At 38.8% G+C, this 20,902-nt stretch overlaps 1 protein-coding gene across 1 annotated transcript in view; it reads right to left on the reverse strand.

Annotated features, from left to right (window-relative positions):
* Window positions 1-20,031, reverse strand: part of SHQ1 (SHQ1, H/ACA ribonucleoprotein assembly factor) — a 94,332-nt gene extending 74,301 nt beyond the window's left edge. The window contains exons 1-5 of the mRNA XM_069473815.1: window positions 19,805-20,031; window positions 15,780-15,844; window positions 13,794-13,916; window positions 12,872-13,038; window positions 4,628-4,740 (exon numbers count right to left, since the gene is read on the reverse strand). Coding sequence (XP_069329916.1) covers window positions 4,628-4,740; window positions 12,872-13,038; window positions 13,794-13,916; window positions 15,780-15,844; window positions 19,805-19,947 — 611 coding nt within the window. The 5' untranslated portion in view covers window positions 19,948-20,031. The remainder of the gene's footprint in view (window positions 1-4,627; window positions 4,741-12,871; window positions 13,039-13,793; window positions 13,917-15,779; window positions 15,845-19,804) is intronic.
* Window positions 20,032-20,902: the final 871 nt, after the last annotated feature.

Here is a 20,902-nt window from a genome sequence, read left to right on the forward strand (position 1 = left end):
ACCTAAAGGGACAAACCTGAAGGAGCAGAAATAACAGTGGCCTAGAATAGGACAGCAGTGGACATGGAGCAAAGTGGATGGATCTGGCCTATAGTTAGAAGGCAGAACCTGCAGGGTGCAGGGGTTGTGGAGCTAGAGGAATCAAGGTGATGCCCAGGATCCTGGCCTTGACAACTCACTCCGTGGACAACAGTGCCCTTCGTTGACACAGGGGCACAGGAAGGTAACAGACATGAGTGAGAGATGATTTCTGTTTGGGACAGATTGAGTATGAGGTGTGCTTTTAGGACATGGAAACAAAGAACTGTCCAATAGTTAGGTGGACATACAAGTCTGATGGTCAAGGGAGAGACACAGGAGTCATGAGCATTTAGACTAAGAAAGAGGACCAAATTGCCCAGGAAAAACTAGCACAATGAGAGAAAAGGGCCTTAGACACTGGAGCACTGAGGACACTTCAGGCAAAGGAAGAGGAAGAGCCCCTCTGAAAAGATACTAGTTTTTCCCCAGGGAAATCATAATGAAGGGGGCGACTGGCTTGATAAAATGGTATTTCTACCACCTCTATCCCCTTCCCCATCAAAAAACTCCAAAATGTTTGTGTGATTATTTTGAGTAAAATTTCACTACTAACACAGTCCCAGTAACCTAAACTGTATAGGTTTATTCTTTACATTGTCCGTGAATTAAGTTTCAAGAACTGTGGTTGACTAATGTTCTACTTTTTAGAATAAATTATCTTCAAGTTTTTAAATGCCGTTAATGCAACAAGCATTCACTGAATGCCCTCTACGTGCAGCATCAGTAAGACTCACTACCTGCCCTTAAGGACTGCCCAGCTGATGGGAACCACACACACAAAAACACAGAACATTGTAAAACAATGTGGCAACAGCAAGATGAGCTGTAACAGGGGGCACCAAGGAGAGTGTACGGGGTGGGGTGACAGCTGAGCCCAGCCTAAAAGGAGAAGTACAAGTTATTCAGGCAAAGTGGGGCAGAGGGGAAATAGCTGGCAAATGGATACCATGAGTAAAAGGCAATACATGGGAAGTGGTGTGGTACAGGTGGAAAAATGCAAAGATTCGTTATTGCTGCAGTGTAAAACATGGGCACGGAGTGGCAAAAGAGAAGCTGCAGGGGTAGGCAGGGTCCAGATCACAGAGACCTTTCAATGGCATGCTAAGGAGTTAGGAGCTTATGCTTTAAGCAAAAGAGCACCAAGTACAGGGTTAAGCAGATTTCCACTTTCAGTAGTCCATAAGACATCATACTGGTAGTTTTACGGTTGACGGATTTGAAGAAGTACAGACCGGAGGTAGCGATGCCAGTTAGCCAGTTAGGTGAGTGCTGCACTAAGCCAGACACAGATGAGGGCCAGAGATAGATGGAGTGAAGGAAGTACTACAAAGATAAATGGTACAACTTCAGGATTGATTGAATGTGTGGGATAAGAAAGAAGTGGAAGATGAATCCCAGGTTTCTAACTGGGTGACTGGAGTGAAAAATGGGGCACTTAAGCAAGTTAGAAAATTCAGGAAGACTTTACAGGTAAAATGATGAGTTCAATTTTGGACACATTCAGTCAGTGGGATGCCCAGTCACTCTCTAAACCTTTAATCTGCTTTTTTTTCATAGCATTTATCAAAATAGTGTCTACTTCCCACACTAGAACGTAAGCCCCATGAGTACAGAGACCCTGTCGTATTCACTACACAATCTTTGGTGTCTGCAACACTGCCTGGCATGTGGTTCATTCAAACAAATATTTGTTGAACAAATAAATGCATAAATAAAAGAATGAATACATACAATTTTATTCTAATGCTTTCTCCTAAGCTTGGTGTTTTGAGAAGTGAGCTACATCAGAAGCATGCAATCCTGCTCCCAGCCTCCCAATTACTATCTGTTGTACTAAGATATACTTCATAAATCCAAAAGCCTGATTAGCGTACCGTCTTCTTTAACAAATTTAGAGCAACGAAAAATTATCACAATTTAAAATCGTACCCCAAATGGCATAATGCATTTTTGTCCCTTTTCTTATCTCCCAGATATTTAGAATGCTGCCTAAATTCTTCTGTTTTCTCCCACATAAAGAAACAGGCAAGACTTTACCAAGTGGTTAAGGTAAAAAATACGCCAACAATTAAAAAATAATTTGGGAAGAAAAAAACCCAACAATCTCAACAAGAGAAATATGAAAACTTAAGTATTTAACAAGCAAAAAAGGAAAGACTGTTAAGGAATGCTTCAAGATGTCGTCAAAATATTTTACTGTAAAAATAATATCCAAAAGGAATTACAAGTGACAAGAAATGAATAATCAAAAACAATATGTTTATGGATCATCTATTATATGTCCAGCCTGTGATGTGCTATAAAACATACAAGAACGTCCAGATTTTATAACAACAAAGGACTTTTTAAACAGTAATAATCCAGAGTCATTTACACATGCCTTTGAAATGTATACAATCAACTGACTTCACTGTGTTCTGCTTAGGCTGAAGTTTAAATTAGTATTCCTCAAGCTCCCCAAAATCCTGACAACACAGGGCAACGCCATGACTTGTAAGGACAAGTCAACAACTTAAAAATAGGTAATATTACACTAATGTAAAATATATTATGTATTACATGTATATATTGCACTTACTTATGTAAATGTAATATAATATGTACAATGTATTATATGCACGGTAGATCGTAATTTAAAGTGAGCCTTTTTTCTTCTCTGTTTTAACTACTAACAACAAAAAAAGCACTGAGCTAAAAACATTTTTAATTAAAAATTTAAAAGAACTTTACTTGTACTTCATTTAATATTAATACATTTGGGTGACTCAGTCAGCTGCCATAAATAAAGAGTAATGAATAACACAAAAACTACACTTAGTCAAACTCTTATTGCTATCAGAAAGTCATAAAGAACCCTGATCTCAGGACTCTCGCTCTCCTCACTTAGCCCATGACTAAATTCAAACCACTCCTATACGAAGAATTAACTACTCCTGGAGAAATGGAAAGAACATTTCATGCATACAATTAAAGAAAATGAGCTTCTGGATAAAGAAACACAAAAGATGGAGAAAAATAAGGGCTGCTTATAATATCACACTTCTAACTATAAATTCCAATTTCCTAATTCTCTCAGGCCATAGTTATTCTTCTAGGTTTAGAAGAGAGAAGATAGGCAGTTCTTCTAATTAAGCTCCCTCCCACTTGAAATTTCAGTCTTGTAAGGCTCATTCTGTTTTCATGCTAGCCCAAGAAATTTGCTGACAATGAAATTTCCACTTTAAATATTCAGCATGCTTTTAAATGGGTTTCTTTAAATTACTCTTCAGTGGACCTTTAAAACCACAATTGGAGAGATAAAGGTAATTAGAAATGGCAATGTAAATGGAGTTGAATCTCTCAGATGTCCTCCAAAATATAACATATCCTGCTCTTACCCAGTTTCCCCTAGGATGTTGAATAGTTCAACCATTTATCATTACACATCACTCATTCCATTTGCACATCACAAGATATATTTCTGCCATTCCAATTAGTATCCTACTGTGTCACTGGAGATAGAATGTTAATCACAAGAGCAACAGCAGTTAAACTGAAATACCGTACATGAGAAAGAAATACAAAACGACCAATGGAGAGCCTCTTTTCAAGTCCTGGTCAAGCTACTCAGTACTTGTGTGACCTTGGTTGGGCAAGTCCCTTAAACTCCTTTCCTCATCTGTTGTGAAAACCGAATTAAATAATCTCATGAGAGCACTTAATAAGCTGCAAGCACTCTACAAATAAAAGGGGATATGATGATTATAGTTGCATATATAACGGTATAGAAAATGTTGGTCCAGAGCTGAGGAAGAACAATAATTGAGGGCTACATCAACATATGACCCCTGTTCTCCACACATCCTAGGAGAGCCAAGTAGCCACAGAGGACAGGCGACAATCCTTGGAAGAAGTGCAGCTATCCTGGCCAATGGGAGACACCACAATCTCTCCCCAAGTGATCATTTACCTATCTATTAATTAGATAAATTCCTTATGCAACTATTAGCCTGACACACATTATGGCTAAAAACACAATTAATGTGGGAGGGAAATACACCAAAACTTAAAATTAGATTATATTTATGCTCTACCACAAAGAACAATTATTTGCTCATTTGAAACATATCACTGATTACAGGTGCTAGTGGATGAAAGTATTAGCAAGACCCCAATCAGCCAAGAAATGCAATACAAGTAGATTCAAATTCTTAAAGAAATTGATACATATTTTCATTTATAAATTACAACAAAATGGCTACTTTAAAAAAGTATAAATCTTCTCATGAATTCAGTGTTCTATTTTTAAGCCTGGCAAGAAAAAAACTACAAAAAGTATGTTGGTAGAGTTCTCTGTTGCTAAGTTGAAAAACTAAGAAGCAATATCTTAGAAAGATCACAGAGGTGTAACAGTTATAGGTTAAGTCAAATGTCAAGTAAGGTTTTGAGTCATCAGTAACTCCTAGAATCCAAAATGTACATGCCTAGCATAGTTAAAAAGACACTCAAAAATTTTTAAAATAAAAGTTAAGTAAATTATTTAATCCTCAAAACACTGCATACTTACAGATAATGATCAGTATCAAATTTGGCCAGCTCAGCAGCCAGGCGTTTCTGCCTTCGTTCGGCTGCAGGAGTGAAATCTGGATCCTTAATATCAATAACATCACTCAATTCATCCTAAGAACACCCAGAAAAGAAAGAATAATTGCTCTTATTTTTAGTATTTAAAAATCAAATTTTGCACAAAATGCTAAAACACAGGAAAAATCTAACTGATCAGTAAACCATGATAGCACTTGTGACATTTAGATTCCAAGCCAACAAATGTCAAAGCACCTACCTCTCAGTAGGCCTTACTGGACTCTTTCACATAAATTATCTCACTTAATCACACAACAAACTGGTTAACATATATTAAGGCTATAAGAGTTTAACATAAAAAACAGAATGGAATAAACCCCTGAAAGCAAGCAGAAACTTTTTTTTTTTTTTTTTGAGACAGAGTCTCGCTCTGTCGCCCAGGCTAGAGTGCCGTGGCATCAGCCTAGCTCACAGCAACCTCAAAATCCTGGGCTCAAGCAATCCTTCTGCCTCAGCCTCCCGAGTAGCTGGGATCACAGGCATGCACCGCCATGCCAGGCTAATTTTTTCTATATATATTTTTAGTTGTCCAGATAATTTCTTCCTATTTTTAGTGGAGACGCGGTCTCGCTCTTGCTCAGGCTGGTCTCGAACTCCTGAGTTCAAATGATCCACCAGCCTGGGCCTCCCAGAGAAACATTTAATTCAACATTCATTTCCCCATTTATCCCTAGAGATTTGAAAGTTATTAAATGTAGAAATGGTTTGAATATCAGACATCTACATATAGACTTTTCTTTCTTCCTACAGTCTAGCTAAGCTGGTCTGAAGAAGAATTAGAACACAGGTTGAGTATCTTTTAACCAAATGCTTGGGACCAGAAATGTTTCAGATTTCAGATTTCTTCAAATTTTGGAATAGTTGCATTATATCAGTTCAGCAGCCCTAATCCAAAAGTCCAAAATCCAGAACACCGCAAATGATTATTTCCCTTGAGCATTATGTCAGCACTTAAAAAGTTTTTAGGGAAGATTCTGGGGCATTTTGGATTCAAAAGATTTTTGGATTAGAGATATTCATCCTATGTAAAACTATATATACAAAACTATATACATTCTACTTTGTGAGGAAATTTAAGAATTTTTATGGGCAATTTTGATGTACAGTAATGACTTTCCATTTGAAAATGTAAAAATCCAATCCTAAGTAAGAATCAACTTTGTTGTAATTGTCACCTGGATGTATACATATTGACATGTAGTCTGTTTCCCAAGCCAAATCCTATAGAATAGATCTATATTAGGAAAACTGCCTAGGATACCGTAAGGTTTTTATTCTTTTGATCAGAATTGTGAAGCAAAGAAACCTTATACAATACAAAATATTCCTAAACTATGCCTTATTTTCTTTCTTCCACCTCCCTACTCCTACTACCAACCTCAAGTGAGAAGTACAGAAATGGGAAAAGGCTTAAAGAATATTAGCTGAAAAGAAATCAAGAGAAGTAACTTGGTAGAGAGTTGTGGAGGCAAACTGTTAAGACAGGTTTGTAAACGGAATTAGAGGTTAGTGCCTAATAAGCAGGTAGAAAAAGAAAAGTCGATGGCTGTAATGCAAAATCACTACAATAAATGTGAGCGATGATGAATCAGTAAGGGAGAGACCAGGATAGGGCCTCCCCACACAATCAAAACTTCTATATAATAATAAAAAAATTCTCTCATCCTCACCATAATCATTTAGCTCAGTAATAGCCATGATATTTAATCTACACACATTCTAATGTAATGAAAGAGTCCAGAGACCTTTTTGGAAGTCACTGGAACATCTAGAACATCTTAATGCTTCCAAGAACAAACATTCTGGGCAAAACCCAGATTATTTGCTGTCCCCAAACTTATAAAAATTTTCATTCCAAGAGTACCTTTTCCATTTACTTTTTGGAGACTTAGAATGTTCTTTCCTATAGAAATACTATTATAAATAGTAGTTAGATTCTCAGAGCAGCCCACAAGTTTATGCATTTCATAATAAACTTGAAATAGAGTACACATGATACAAAGAGCTTAACAAGCGAGCAGCAGTGTTCCCATGGGAAAACACTTTCAGAATTCCATTGACTCAACCAGAAACATATCTCCCCCAAGCAGTCCAACCTGGATTCTTTCTCTCTTCCTCCACTTCCTCACCTGCCTAAAATTAGCTCCTCCAGCTGGGAGGGCTGGGAAAAAGCACCCATGAAGTCCTTGGGGGAGAGGAGATACTGTCATGTATTCACCGGACTTGCCTCAGCTAGGTGAATACTACAAGAGCCATTTCCTGCCCGTGGACCCCACGTCCCCCTCCCTAGAGCAACCTAGAGTCACCCCCTTTCTTTCCTCCTCCTTGCTCCAAAGACTTCCCTAGCCTGCAGACTCCCTTTTCCCACTTGCACACTTCTGAAATCAGCTTGACGACGTAGAAAGAGTGACTTTGGAGTCAGACAAACTTGGATCTAAACCCCAGCTCCAGTCAATCGTGTGGCTCCTCGAAACCTCAGCTTCCTTACGGTAAAATGAGCCTAGTGACACCTCTATCACAGCCCTATTAGTTTCCTCTTGTTTCCTTTGCCGTAACAAACTATCACAAACTTGGTGGCTTAATACAACACAAACTTACTGTCTTACAGTTCTGGAGGTCAGAAGCCCACAATCAGCCTCACTGGGCTAAAATCAAGGGTTGCATTCCTTCCCAGAGCTTCTAGGACAGAATCTGTTTCTTTGCCCTTTCCACCTTAGAGGTTGTCCTCATTCCTTGGCTTGTAGCCCATCACAATGCCTTTCCTCCCTGGACTTCTATCATCATGTGGCCTTCTTTCTTTTTCACTTTTACCCATTTACCTTTCTCTTTTAGGACACTGTGATTAGATTGGGCCCACACAAAAATATAGGATACCCTCCCCATGTCAAGATGCTTAACTTAATCACATTTGCAAAGTAGCTTCTGCCATGTAAGGTTTACATCTTTATGGGTTCTGATAAGCATGAGGACATCTTTTAGGGGGAGAGGATATCACTCTGTACCACAGGCTGTAGTGAGGATTAAATGACATAATACAAGTAAGGCACAAGCACATGGCTTAACACATTGAATGATGTCGGTTTCCTTTCTCTGTTTCCCTCTTCCACCGCTGTTCCCTGTTACTCACTGGCTAACTTCCTACTGAGAGTATATATCCTCCCCCCACTTCAGTTTCTTCACTTACTAGTAACAACTTTAACAAACAAAAAGGATTAAAATGTTCCACTTCATTATTTCACCTGGACCAGATATAAAGTCATAAATAGGGTATAATCTGTAAGTCCTCGAAGATAACTCCGTATTTCAGAGGATGAATGGACTGACATGACCCCAGGGATTTCGAAACACTAATTGCACTTAGAATAGACCCAGACTCTTACCATAGCTTTGCACAGTCCAGCCCGTCTTGCTTTTCGACCGCATGTCTACCTTCCCCTTCTGGTTCAAACACGCTCAAGCCACACAGTAGACTTCTTTCCATTTCTAGAACACGTCAATTCAGTCCCAGCTCTGAGACTTTGCATTTATAATGCCCTTCTCATCATTTAGAAGACAGTGCGAATGTCACCTTCTCAAAGGGCTGTCTCTGGACATCCTAACCAAAGTTGTCCCCTCAGTGTCTCATGTTATCCCCTCCTTTTCCTTAACCTGTAACTATCTGTCATTATCCTGTTTATTTGTCATTTATCTGATTACTATCTGTCTGCCCACTAGAATGTTCCATGAGGGCTTCTTCACTCTATCCCCAGAACTATGCCTGGAGTCCGGTATTAAATCATTCATTCAGCAAATAGTGCTTGAGGGCCTGCTGTGGGCCAGGCACTGTTCTGGGTGCTGGAGTGAAGATCCAGTAATTAACAAGTAGCCAAGGTTCCCACCCTCACAGGAATGAGACCTGGCCAATAAGAAAGCAGCTTTCTTTCCTCTCTCCCTCCTCTTCCCCCAGCCTCCAGACTCAAGGCCTCCACATAGTCACACAACATATACATAGCAGAACATGAATGTTCACAGCAGTGCAAGCCCCACTCAGGCTTGTTCTATGCACAATCACACATGTTGGCCCTGCTCAACTGGACCCTAAAGAGAAACTGAAACAAACTGAAAAGCAAAGTTAGCTTGGGGTTTAGAAGTCTAAGGCATGGATCAACCAAAGGCAAGGAAGAAAAGAGGATGAAACATGTTAAACTACAGAAGGAAGAAAAGGATTCTTTTTTATTTTTAAAGAATTGCTACAGCCACTTGTTATTAGAGCTATTTAAGATGGAGATTGCCAAGAAAAGGTCATACAGGATTTAAATCAGGCTTATATAAGCTTAGGCATAGATAAGACAGAGACAATCCAGACAGAAAATGAAGAACTGTGTGGACATCTGACCTGTGGGTCTCCTGGAAACAATGGCCTCCGGTGCCCCGGTGTAGCCAAAGGAAGGAGAGGGCCAGCAAGCCTGGCGTCCTGTGGCTGCTGGCAGCAGCGGTCCCAGGAGCTTGCTGGGTTGGCGCCCAGAGACTCTAGGATTGTTGCTGCTGGCAGCTACCACCGCCAGAAGCTTGTTGTGAAGCCCTGACTCTGAGCAGCCAGGGCAGTTTTCCAAAGGCGCTCTGGTAGCTGGCAGCAATTTCAGAAAAGAAAGAAAGAAGGGGGGCTGGGGAGGAGGTGTATGGGGAGTAGAGGGAAGAATGTTGAGAGAGAATTTATTTCAGCAAAAATATTTTTATTTTCTTCTCATCATCAGTATAAAATACAGAAGTTCACAAGTAAACCCTGTTTAAAAGGTTGGAGGATAAAGATATGAAAGACCCCTGTAAAAGGTTACATGAAGAGAAGATACCTGGGTATTGGAATTATGGAGTGTGAATGATTTTTTACTTTCTTCTTTGTATTGTATTTTTATAATGGAATCTATATTGCATTTATCATCAGATAAAATAAAGTCATTTTTCATTTATGGGAAGGGAAAAAAGAGGCTGTAAAAATACTGGTAAAATATGAGTAGCCAATGAAACTTTATGAGTATTTCTTCATCCAAAGACAGAACTAGAGAAACTAAATTCATGTGAAAATACTATTTGAGAAAATGGTGAAGTTTTTAAAACCATATTAAATTAAAAGCAACGTTCTAAAAATCTCTCATTTGTGTGATAATCATTTCTTGTAGCTGCTCTACTCATAGAAAAAAGGTGATAATTATTAATCTTACAGGATCATTCAGTTTTTAACTACTGGTTATGACTGCAGTAAACTGAGCAGCTACAAATGCAGAAGAACTCTGCAAGTAATACCAATTACGTAAGATTTTTGTGACAATATCTCATAAAACATTTACCTTAATACCCTAAGAGGGTATCCTTGAATTCTTGGGATTTTGGTTTACATTTGATTTCTGAAAGTCTGATAACTTCCCTAATTGTTAAGGACACCATGGCCCTTAAATTTAATTCATGTAAGAAAACATAATTTCTTTAAAGACTACATTTGTCTATTGGTTTGCCTACTGGTAAAATGTCCACAAATACTAGTGATGGTGCTTGGATGAAATAGTAATGTTGAGCTGATGCACACAAAGTACTCAGCACAGTGCTATCCAAAACCCCTAGAGCAAGGTGAGCTTCAGGATTCAGACTGTCTGAGTTTAGAGAGGTAATACAGTACATACACCATATTTTTTAACTTACTCTAAGAAGTCTGGGGCAGCACCCCATATCCATATACATTACCATTTCTACACCAAAATTTTTGAATATGCACACTAAGTGGAACTAAAAAAAACAATTAAAAAACTCAAATCAACTGGACATGGTGGCTCACACTTATAATCCCAGCATTTTGGGAAGCTGAGGTGGGAGGATCACCTGAGGCCAGGAGTTCGAGACCAGCCTAAGAAACATAGCGAGACTCTGTCTCTACAAAAAATAAAAAAATTAGCCAGGCATGGTGGCACCTGCCTGTAGTCCCAGCTACTCAGGAGGCCAAGGCAGGAGGAATTCCTGAGCCCAGGAGTTTGAGATTGCAGTGAGCTATGATGATGCCACTGCATTCTGGCCCAGACAACAGAACGAGACTCTGTCTCAAAAAAACAAAACAAAACAAAAAAACACATCAGTTTGGATCAGGTTTTGCCACCAAATTAAATATAAAAAAAAACTTTTAGTTTTCAGAACTTCTTGTAATCCCAGTATTGCACATATGGGACTATAAACCTATATTACGAGTAGTATAGTATTTACATTACAAAACTCTTAGAGTTGTCCCATATGCTCAGCTTTTTCCCCCTACATTAGGACATATACATTCAAATTGTTTAGAAAAGCAATGTTCATTCAATTAAAATTTGAAGAGTCTAATGACTTTAGACTATCAAGCTAAATGCTCAGAATAATAAGCATTAAATCCACTGGTTCATTTCTGATGGGGAAATAGAGGGATGTAATAAGGAAAGGATAGACAGGAGGCTTCAATTATACTGCTAAGGTTTGATTTTTTTAAGCTGGGAAACAGGGATCTAGGTATTTGATATATTAGCTAAGATATTCAAAAAGATATAAAGAATACTTCATAGCAATTTTTTAAAAATCAATCTAATTACTTACTTAGTGAACATTTTCAATAGTTGCAAGAATTTCTGACCTAAAAGGGACTCGGCCTAGGCTCACATTAGAGCATTCTGCAGCATCTCCACAACCTGTCAGAAATCCCTCAAGAGGATCTTCCCTAAACAGCAGCAGCAATTAAGAAACCAAGTTCCCTGGCCTCGGGAAGCACTTTTAATCTGAATATACAATCTGTACTTACCTTGTGTGACATTTACTCATTCATTTATAGCTTTAGACCAGCAAGCCTGAAACAGACCGACCACAAACTAGCTACTGGCCAAACAACTGAGACCCATTCACTGTAGTCTGTGCTGTAGACAAAACTGACTCTATTCTAACTACCTCAGACATCACCAGGGAATATGATCAGGCAGAGAAAATGTGGGCAGAACATAATTCAGCAGAAACACACCTAAGTTTTTAGAAGCAAGACTATTTCATCGACATTATTTGCTCCTAAGTAAATCCCAATTTTGTTCCCTTTAAGGAATCTTGAGAGCCTTTTGTTTTTCAAAGACAGAAGTCTTTATACCATTCTAAGTTTTCACATGCAGTATCTCCTTAAATTTTCAAAACAGCCTTATAAAGTAGGTGAGCACATTTATTCCCGCTTTACAAACAGGTGATTAAACTTACTTGTGGTCAAATAATTACCCCAGTATCCCAAATCTAAACAGAGGTAGAAGTAGGACCAGAACTTGGGTCCTTTACCTTTTCTTGGTAGATTCAAATATGTCTTACCATAACAAACCACATTCTAAACAGGCTTAGCATCCTCTAGTCAATCAGGGATAAAGTAAAAGAAATGGTGCATCCCTGTTTCTTTCACTAAAGAAAGTTTTAAATTAAGACTCCAAGTGAGTAGTTTGCACTTTCATCACATAACATTTCAGGGAATGTGTTTTCTACGAAACATTTTAGGTACAGATACTACAAAATCTCTCCTCTCCATTTCAGTCATTTCAATCTCCCTAAAAACCTAAAATGTAGTAGAATTTCCCCTGCTGTTTGAGGAAGGGAAGGTAATATCATGTTCTTTTATCCCAACTGACAAATGATCAGGTTTAAATAAGAGAGTACATTCAATCTCCATCAAGAATAAATAGACAATGGTGCCTACTTGTACACCAAGAACTAAACAATTTGATCAAAACACACAATCTCATTCTCGTCAGGAATATTCCATCTCATTTATACAAAAAACAGAAGAGACATCATGCCATAACTACATGATCTTCATTTTTCAAAGGTATAAAACATAAGGCTTTCCAAGAAGCATGAGGAGAGAAGGGTTCCATTTTGTACTTTGGAAACTTCGTGTCCAGGATATTGAATGAAGGGGAGAAAAAAGAAAGCCACGGGACATCTGTAAGAGCAGTAAGGCTGGGCAGAATAGCCAATGAAATGGAAGGACATGAACATCTATGTAATGACTATGTGCAAGGAGATGTGCTCAGCACTCTAAATGTATCATCTCCTATAATCATAAAAAACCACCAAGTGTAAGCAGAACTGAAATTAAAATATCCAAATGAGAGAACCCTATATGCCAAGATGTTTCAGAAAGACAACACACCTGTAACCGCTGAACCACTCCTGATCGTAAGTTTCCAAATCCATAGTGGCACTGTGGATTTAAAGCACTTTCTGATACCTCTTCATAGGGTGTCTGTTCAATTTCCCAGTCAAACTCTTCATCATCATCATCATCATCTGCTACTTCCTCAGAAACCTCAGAAGCACCTAAATGTGTTAAATATTAATTTTTTTAAGTTACTGGATTTCCTAGTTACACTTAGGGGAAGAAAGAATATATTAATAGAAAAAAATGTCTGCATATATGCACCAAAAGACATGTTCAAGAATATCCACAGCTCCATTATTCATGCTAGCCAAAAATGGGACCAATCCAAATACCCATCAATAGGAGGAGGTATAAATAAATGTGGTATGTTGATACAATGGAATATTAGATAGCAATGAAAACAGACTTCAGCTACAATATAGATAAATCTCACAAAAATAATGTTAAGAGAAAAAAGCCAGACAAAAAAGAACACATAATATATGCATTATATATGCAACTCAATAACAGGCAAAACGGAGGACAGTGGTTAACTTGAAGAGGAGAGAGGGCAAATAACTGGGAAGAGACACAGAGTGGGATTCCAGGGTATTGGAAATGTTCCATTTCTTCACCTAGGTAGTGTTCACTTTATGTAATTCTGATCTTAACTCAAAGAGGCTAATATTTTGCCAAAGATAAGATGCTGTTTTAACTAGTCCAAAACTGTGACTAATCTCCTGGTTCAATAGGGTTCTTTATGCCTTTTAATTATATCACCAAATGAGCTATTTTCACATCTTTGCATGACTGCTTTATCACCTAAAGTATTTTCTTCAATTTCCTATTCACTATATACCATTTCCCCTAGAAACACACAGCATTCCAAATACTCTTATTTATCTTTATTTCCTCCCAACTGCAATAAACATACCTATTTCTTCCACAAGTGGTTTTGCTGTCCTGGATTTTCTTGGTGCCAGAAGAGCAGTTAACATGTTCAGCCCCTCAAAATGCTGGCCAGGAGTTTCTTTGGGCAATCGAATGGTAAAAATTCCTTGAAGATAAATTTGTTTTATGCTTAGACAGATTAAAATATTCAATGACTTCACTAATATACTTAAGAAATATATGTCTTGGTAAAACATAACTCTATTTCATAGAGTTCCAAAATTATGCTCTTATTACAGATTTAGTGAATGCAAGTCAAGACCAAAAAAGGCTCAAACAAGGCTTTTCAGAAGCTGTCACTTCTATTAATATAAAAAATTCATCTGTTAAAGCCACAAAATGCTGTAGTCTTACATAGGTATCACTTTCACCTACTGATAATATTAAAACTCCAAGTCAAAACTTCTAAAAATCAATGGCCTGAGCAGGTAATAGCTTAAAATTAACCAATAGTTACTAAAAGTATGTATTTCTAGACAAGGAAGAAAACTCAGAATATCTAATCCAATGGAGAACGATAGCAGTTTTAAAAATACACATAATCTTAAATAAAGCCACTACAGCTTGATAAGGTTTCTTCGCTATGTCAAGAGATATAATTCTTAAAGTCTGTCTATGGCAAACTCAAATTCTATGTATTTCTTTTCTTTCTTCTTGACTGAGTTTATCAACCTCATCTAGGCTCCCCTGGGAACTTAATACATTATTTATTACTCTTACATATTAAAACATTTTACCTCTTTCAGTGTCTTGAACTGTACTCCAATATGTCAAATACAACTCAATCCAAATACTTTAACATATACAACCTTCCTTAACTTCTGTGTACTTTTAAAATTTAATAACTTTGTTTCAATATGCAACCTACCTGCAATTAAAAGCAGATTTACTACCCAGAAAGGCAGTTTCATTAATACTTCATTATCACATTAATTACATGGCATTATGGGTTAGAACTTTGTTGTTTAACTCTTTCATCCCTGTCTTAGCCTAGTTCACTGAGGTCAATAAATATTCATTCAATAAATTACACAAGAGTATGCAAGTTATTCTTATTTCAGATCCAATGACAAAGAAGCCAGTAGCTTCTATAAAAGGAAAATAAATGGTTTCAGGCCAGCACGGTGGCTCACGCCTGTAATCCTAGCACTCTGGAAGGCCGAGATGGGTGGATTGCTCGAGGTCAGGAGCGATCAGCCTGAGCAAGAGCGAGACCCTGTCTCTACTAAAAATAGAAAGAAATTATCTGGCCAACTAAAAATATATATAGAAAAAATTAGCCGGGCATGGTGGCACATGCCTGTAGTCCTAGCTACTTGGGAGGCCGAGGCAGTAGGATCGCTTAAGCCCAGGAGTTTGAGGTTGCTGGGAGCTAGGCTGACGCCACAGCACTCACTCTAGCCTGGGCAACAGAGCGAGACTCTGTTTCAAAAAAAAGAAAAAAAAAAAAAAAGAAAAGAAATGGTTTCATTGCTAGCGGAAATGAGGGGCTTATCAATCATGAGAAGAAAATTCAATTAGCCTTTAAATGCCACCCATGGACAGTTTCTCTCTCACTTAACTGTTATTAAAATTCAAGTTTGAAAATTGTACAGGAAAGATTCCATTCAGAATCTTATAAATCATTTACATTTTTTATAGTCAATCGTCTCACACATTCTAATTTTTACTTTTAAACATCTACTAAATATAGGAGAAGTACTTCTAGGAAATTGAACCGGGGTATTTAACTAATTTAATTTTACACTGAAGAATGTTGTGAAATTCTTTAAAGAATTGAGAAAATTCTAATTGTCAAATGATCCACAAATAACCGGCACTGGACATTCAGAAACCATAAAGAGTGGCAGGAACAGATTGCACCTGCAAGATATCTAAAGGTCCCCATAATATCTTCAAAGATTATTATGTAGATACTCTAATATGAAAAAGCCAAAGAAAAAACTAACAAAAATTCCAAAGGTGATACCTTTATCTGCATCATAGGACCCTTGCTCACTTCCATTTTCAACAATTCTTCCAGGAAGGGTTAATCTGCAGATTTAACACAAGGCTTCATGAAGTCCTTAAATTACAATGTGACATAAGTTACTATCAATAATGGTATGTATTTACCCATCAAAATCTATCAACCATTTTTGGCTGGGCACAGTGGCTCATATCTATAATCCTAGCACTTGAGGATGCCAAGGTGGGACGATAACTTAAGGCCAGGAGTTCGAGAACAGCCTGAGCAACATAGCAAGACCCATCTGCATAAAAAATAGAAAAATTAGCTGGGCTTGGTGGCTAGCCTGTAGCCCTAACTACCTGAAAGGCTGAGGTAGGAGGATCGCGTCAGTCCAGGAGTTTGGGGTTGCAGTAAGCTATGATGATGCCACTGCACTCTAGCCTAACAGAGCAAGATCTTGTCTCCAAAAAAGGAAAAAAATAAAATAAAAAATTTTATCAATTACTTCCAAGGGAAATTTCTAAGCATTTCTTTTACATTTTAACAAACAAAATAAGTTAGATTCCTTCCCCAACTAAGAAAGTAGAAATTAGAGATGATTCATCTTTCTATTTGAAAACTCCAGGAACCATTAAAATAGATACTGAAAAAGAAAAGCCACAGTAAATATTAGTTATCACCATTATTATAATAGTACAGGTTGAACACCCCTAATCTGAAAATAAAAAATTTGAAATGCTCCAAAATATGCAACTTTTTGAGCATCGACATGACACTTACGGTGATAAGTGGAAAACTCCACACCTGACCTCATGTGACAGTTGCAGTCAAAACTTTGTTTCATGCACAAAATTATTAAAGATATTGTATAAAATTACCTTCAGGCTATATATATAAGATGTATATGAAACCTAAATGAATTCTGTGTTTAGACTTGGGTCCCATCCCCAACATATCTCATTATGTATATGAAAAATATTCCAAAATTTTTTTAAAAATTCAAAATTTTAGATAAGGGATACTCGACCTGTACTTCCCCCTTATTAATGAATGAGAGAGTTATTTATATATCTGGTGCCTTATACAGCAGGTATTCAATAAAAGTATATTAATTGGTTTCCAAAAAGAAGAAAAAGCCAGATAATGAGAAACAAAGAAACACAAAACCAATTGCTTACATCAGGCAAATTACTGCTTATAAAAAAAAAATCGGAAAGCAAAAGAGTTTTTCCCAAATCGCATTATTATTATATGGGGCATTCCCCCATCTTTTGTACTAAAGGAAATGAAGTGATTTCCCTGCTTCTGGTTCTACCCTGGTTCAGTCTTCCACACTAAGGCCCCAAAAGAATTTTTCTAAAACAGAAATGTGATTGTCACTTTTCTATTTGAAAAAGCTTCAATGGCCGGCTGATGTTGCCTAGATAATTTAGACTCATCAGTAGGTCATATCAGGCCTACTCCCTGCCATTCCAAACTTAAAATTTGAGCCTCCTTTCCTCCTGTGCCCTCCTCTTGCTTGCTACTAAATGTAATTAAAAACAAAAACACTTGGCAGACCCCAAAAGGCCCAGGGCTTCACATCTTAGTTGCCTTTGATCCCAACGTTTTCTCCAGCCATGACGCGTTTTCAAAACAAGATCCCTTCTAAGCCCAGAATAAGGAGTCAGTTTATGGATAAATTAGTTTGTTATAATGGTTACAAACACTAACTTTAGTGTCAGAATCTGAATCAAGTCCTACCTCTGCCATTTACCAGCTATCTAACTTTCTTTGGGCAAGTTAATTAACTTCAAGAATCATAATACCTCATTGGTAAAAAAGGAGAAATAACAGTACCTATCAGAGTTACCATGAAAATAAAATGAGAATGCAAAGAGCTTAGTGGCTGTCGCAGTAGGTGAGCATTCAGAAAATGTGAGCTATTATTTACCAACTCCCTTCTCCTAAACTCTTTATAAGCATAGAGTTAAATTCTTACTGCACAGGAAATCATATTTGTTTATAGATTTGCCTTCCCAGCTAAACTCTCAATTCCTCAAGGAGAGGAATGTAGCAAATTACATTTCCAAAGATTGTTCATCTCACATCACTCTTCCCAATCTTGGGGTCTAGGTCCCCTTAAAATTCAGCAGGCCCTGGGGCTGTTTTGATCAATACAATAAAGTGGAAATGACACCAGGTGGAATTAGGGCTTTGACATAGGAATTTGTGGGAGGAGGGGAGGACACAAATATTCAGTCCACAGCAATGGGTAAGTAATAAAACCTACTTTGTAGGGCTGTGCTAAAAATAAAATGAGATGGTCCACATAAAGCATTAGCCTGAAGTAGGAGTAAGAATTCGGTATGTTTCCTACCACCATAATCATCTTATTCCTATTCTTCATGTCTTGCCTTAAATATACCCTACTCAGAAAGGCTTTTCCTGACCACTTCATATAAATACGGGCCCCTTTTCCTTCTGTATCAGTACACTTCTTTCTCTTCAAAGCACTTACTACAGTTTGTAGTTACATTGTTAGTTCACTGTTTTTCTCTCCCACTAGAATGTAAAATACCTGCCAGCAGGACTTTGTCTTGTTGAGCACTATAATCCCAACACTGAAGCCCAATAAATAAATCAAAGGGATAAATGAATAAAGAAACAAGAAAATGCAGTACATTCGAGTAGGCAAATTACCGTTTAACGGAAATTTCAGCAAACTCGTTTAAGCCCAGTGAAGGAACCAGCTTGACTGAAGGGGAAGGTTTGTATCACAAAAATACTTGGGCATGCCATGCGGCAAATTGTTGCTGAATTAAAACTATGAAATGAAAGGTCCTTCTAAATTAGGTGGGCATCATTCATATACTCTTCCCAGGAATACTAACGACACCGAAATGTAAGATGCATGAAGAAAATCTAACCGGAGAGAGAGACTCTTTGTGATTGACATATAAGAGTGTTGTAAGTAATATCAGAGGTAGGCGTTCAAAGTTACTACTCCTCCTCTGCATTATAGTTAGGAATATTTTCAATTTTAGAAGTAAAATGTTTTTCCAATTGCATATTAAGGCAGGAAGATGTAGTAGATTTTGAAATTTTTTTTTAAAGAATATGTGTGAACTGAATTGGTTTTAATAAAACAAAACTGTGTTTAAAAAAAAGTACTTTGGCAGGAAAGGTAGCCTGGAACTACACTTGAGAAAAATAAATAGGAGCGTGGATTTTATCTAGTCAGAAAGGGGAGGACAAGGGATTGGCAATGTTTTAGGAAGAATAATTTGGCAGTGGCCCCTGTAGAATGGGGCTAAGAGTAGTGCCCATCTCCAAGGATCGCTGCCAAAGTTAGGTAAGATAACGCACTGAACGGCACTGCTTGCCCACCACACTGAAACTGATCAGTGTCAGCTGCTACTACCATAGTTGTGTTTCTGCAAGGAGAAAAATCTAAACATACAAGTGCTGACGGCCCCTGACGAAGACTTTAGAGAAACAAACACGCTTAAGCGGTAAAAACGGTGAAGCGGCAGACAGCGGGGAAGCAGAACTAGGCTAACTGGGTGTCAAGGGGAGAAGGAGAGACTTTCAGGAAGTCGGGAGCAGCCAGCCAAGAGGTCGATGAACAAGGTGCACTGGAAAAAGTCAAAAGGACCGATAGGTTGGGAAGTCATCGAGCATGTCAGCGCGCGCCATCCCCGGGCAGGAGAGGCTGGCAGGGCGAGCGCGGATCCAAAGGAAAGAAAGACGAGAACCAGAGTGACAGGACAGAAACTGGAAAACTGGCACCGTCCAAACGCCACGTTTTAAAGTGTTCTGCAATCTCCTGAATGTGGACTCTAGAAAGGTTTAAGAAGGGAATGGGCTTCTGCAGAACTTAGAACACACGCCTGGACGAGGGCACTTCCTCAGCACCAAAAGCAGCTGCGGAAATCACGGGAAAAGGCATTCGTTAAATCGAGAACTGCTCCCTCGATCTTTCATCCTCCCTAAAAGAGCAGCTGTCTGATGAGTGACTCCCCCAAATACGCTTCTCCTACGGCCAGGCACCCGGAACTCGCCTGAGAAAGTATGGCTTGGCGTAGAACTTGAAGTCGGTCCCCTCGAAGTAGACGTCGAACTCAGAGACCCGGGCGTAGGGGACGCGGATGGCGACGGTCAGGAAGTCCGGGTCCTGGCTGAGGTCGAACGCGGGGGTCAGCATCGCCGAGCCGGACGCAAGTGCCGGAGGCGCTCACTGTCACCGGCGCCGCGGTCCTGCCATTTAAACTCTCCAAGAAGTCCCCACGCGCCGAGACCTGTCCCGTTAGTCACGGCGCTTCCGGCTCGAGACGGAAGTGCTCTGGCGTGAGGCAGGAAGTCCCACCCCACGCCTATCTCCATGGAGACGGGACGCTGTTAGAGAAGAGATGGGGCTTTCAAAACGACCGGGAAGAGAAAGGGCGTGGCGAGTGACGCTTGGGCGCTGGAGTTGAACCTCGGGGATGACTTGGAAGAATCTGGACGAGTAGGTCTACCTGAGACCCAGAAAGCCTCTTTCGAGGTTCTTAGAGATGATTTTAACAGCACTGGCTTTGCACATAGACAGACATGTGTTTGAATCCCTTCCCGGCCACCACTTCCCACAGACCTTAGGAAAATTACAAAACCTCTCTCTGCTTCAGATATCTCTTCTATAAAATGAGGATAATACTAGATTCTAGCCCCATAGAGATGCTAGGAGGATTACATGAAATTATGCATGTAGAAGTCTAACAACGTACCTGGCAAGTTGTCAAGTTGTCAGCACTCGATGTGTTGGAGAAGTCACCACAGTAGCCACAGCAGCACCGTTACTGTGGTTTTCCTTAGTTCTCACCTGCCTTGTCAACAATTCCCCTTCTCTCTCTTTCTCTCTCTCCCTCCCCCCTTCCCACTCTTCCCATTTCTCTTTTCCTGGAGCTTTCTCTCTCATTCTGAATCCCTTATTTGAATAGTTTTCTCATTAACAGAGTGTCCCTCCTACTAATCTCATTTAATCTGCACTACAAATTCCAAAAGAAAACTGGGCTCCAAGAGGTGAAGCAATGTGTACACCTTACAATGATCAGAACTCAAAACGTTTGAAGCTTAAACCGCGTCAGTGCCTGCATTGAAGCCCCCTCTGTATTTTCTTTCTT

Source organism: Eulemur rufifrons, chromosome 7, assembly GCF_041146395.1.
Source record: "Eulemur rufifrons isolate Redbay chromosome 7, OSU_ERuf_1, whole genome shotgun sequence".
NCBI lineage: Eukaryota > Metazoa > Chordata > Mammalia > Primates > Lemuridae > Eulemur > Eulemur rufifrons.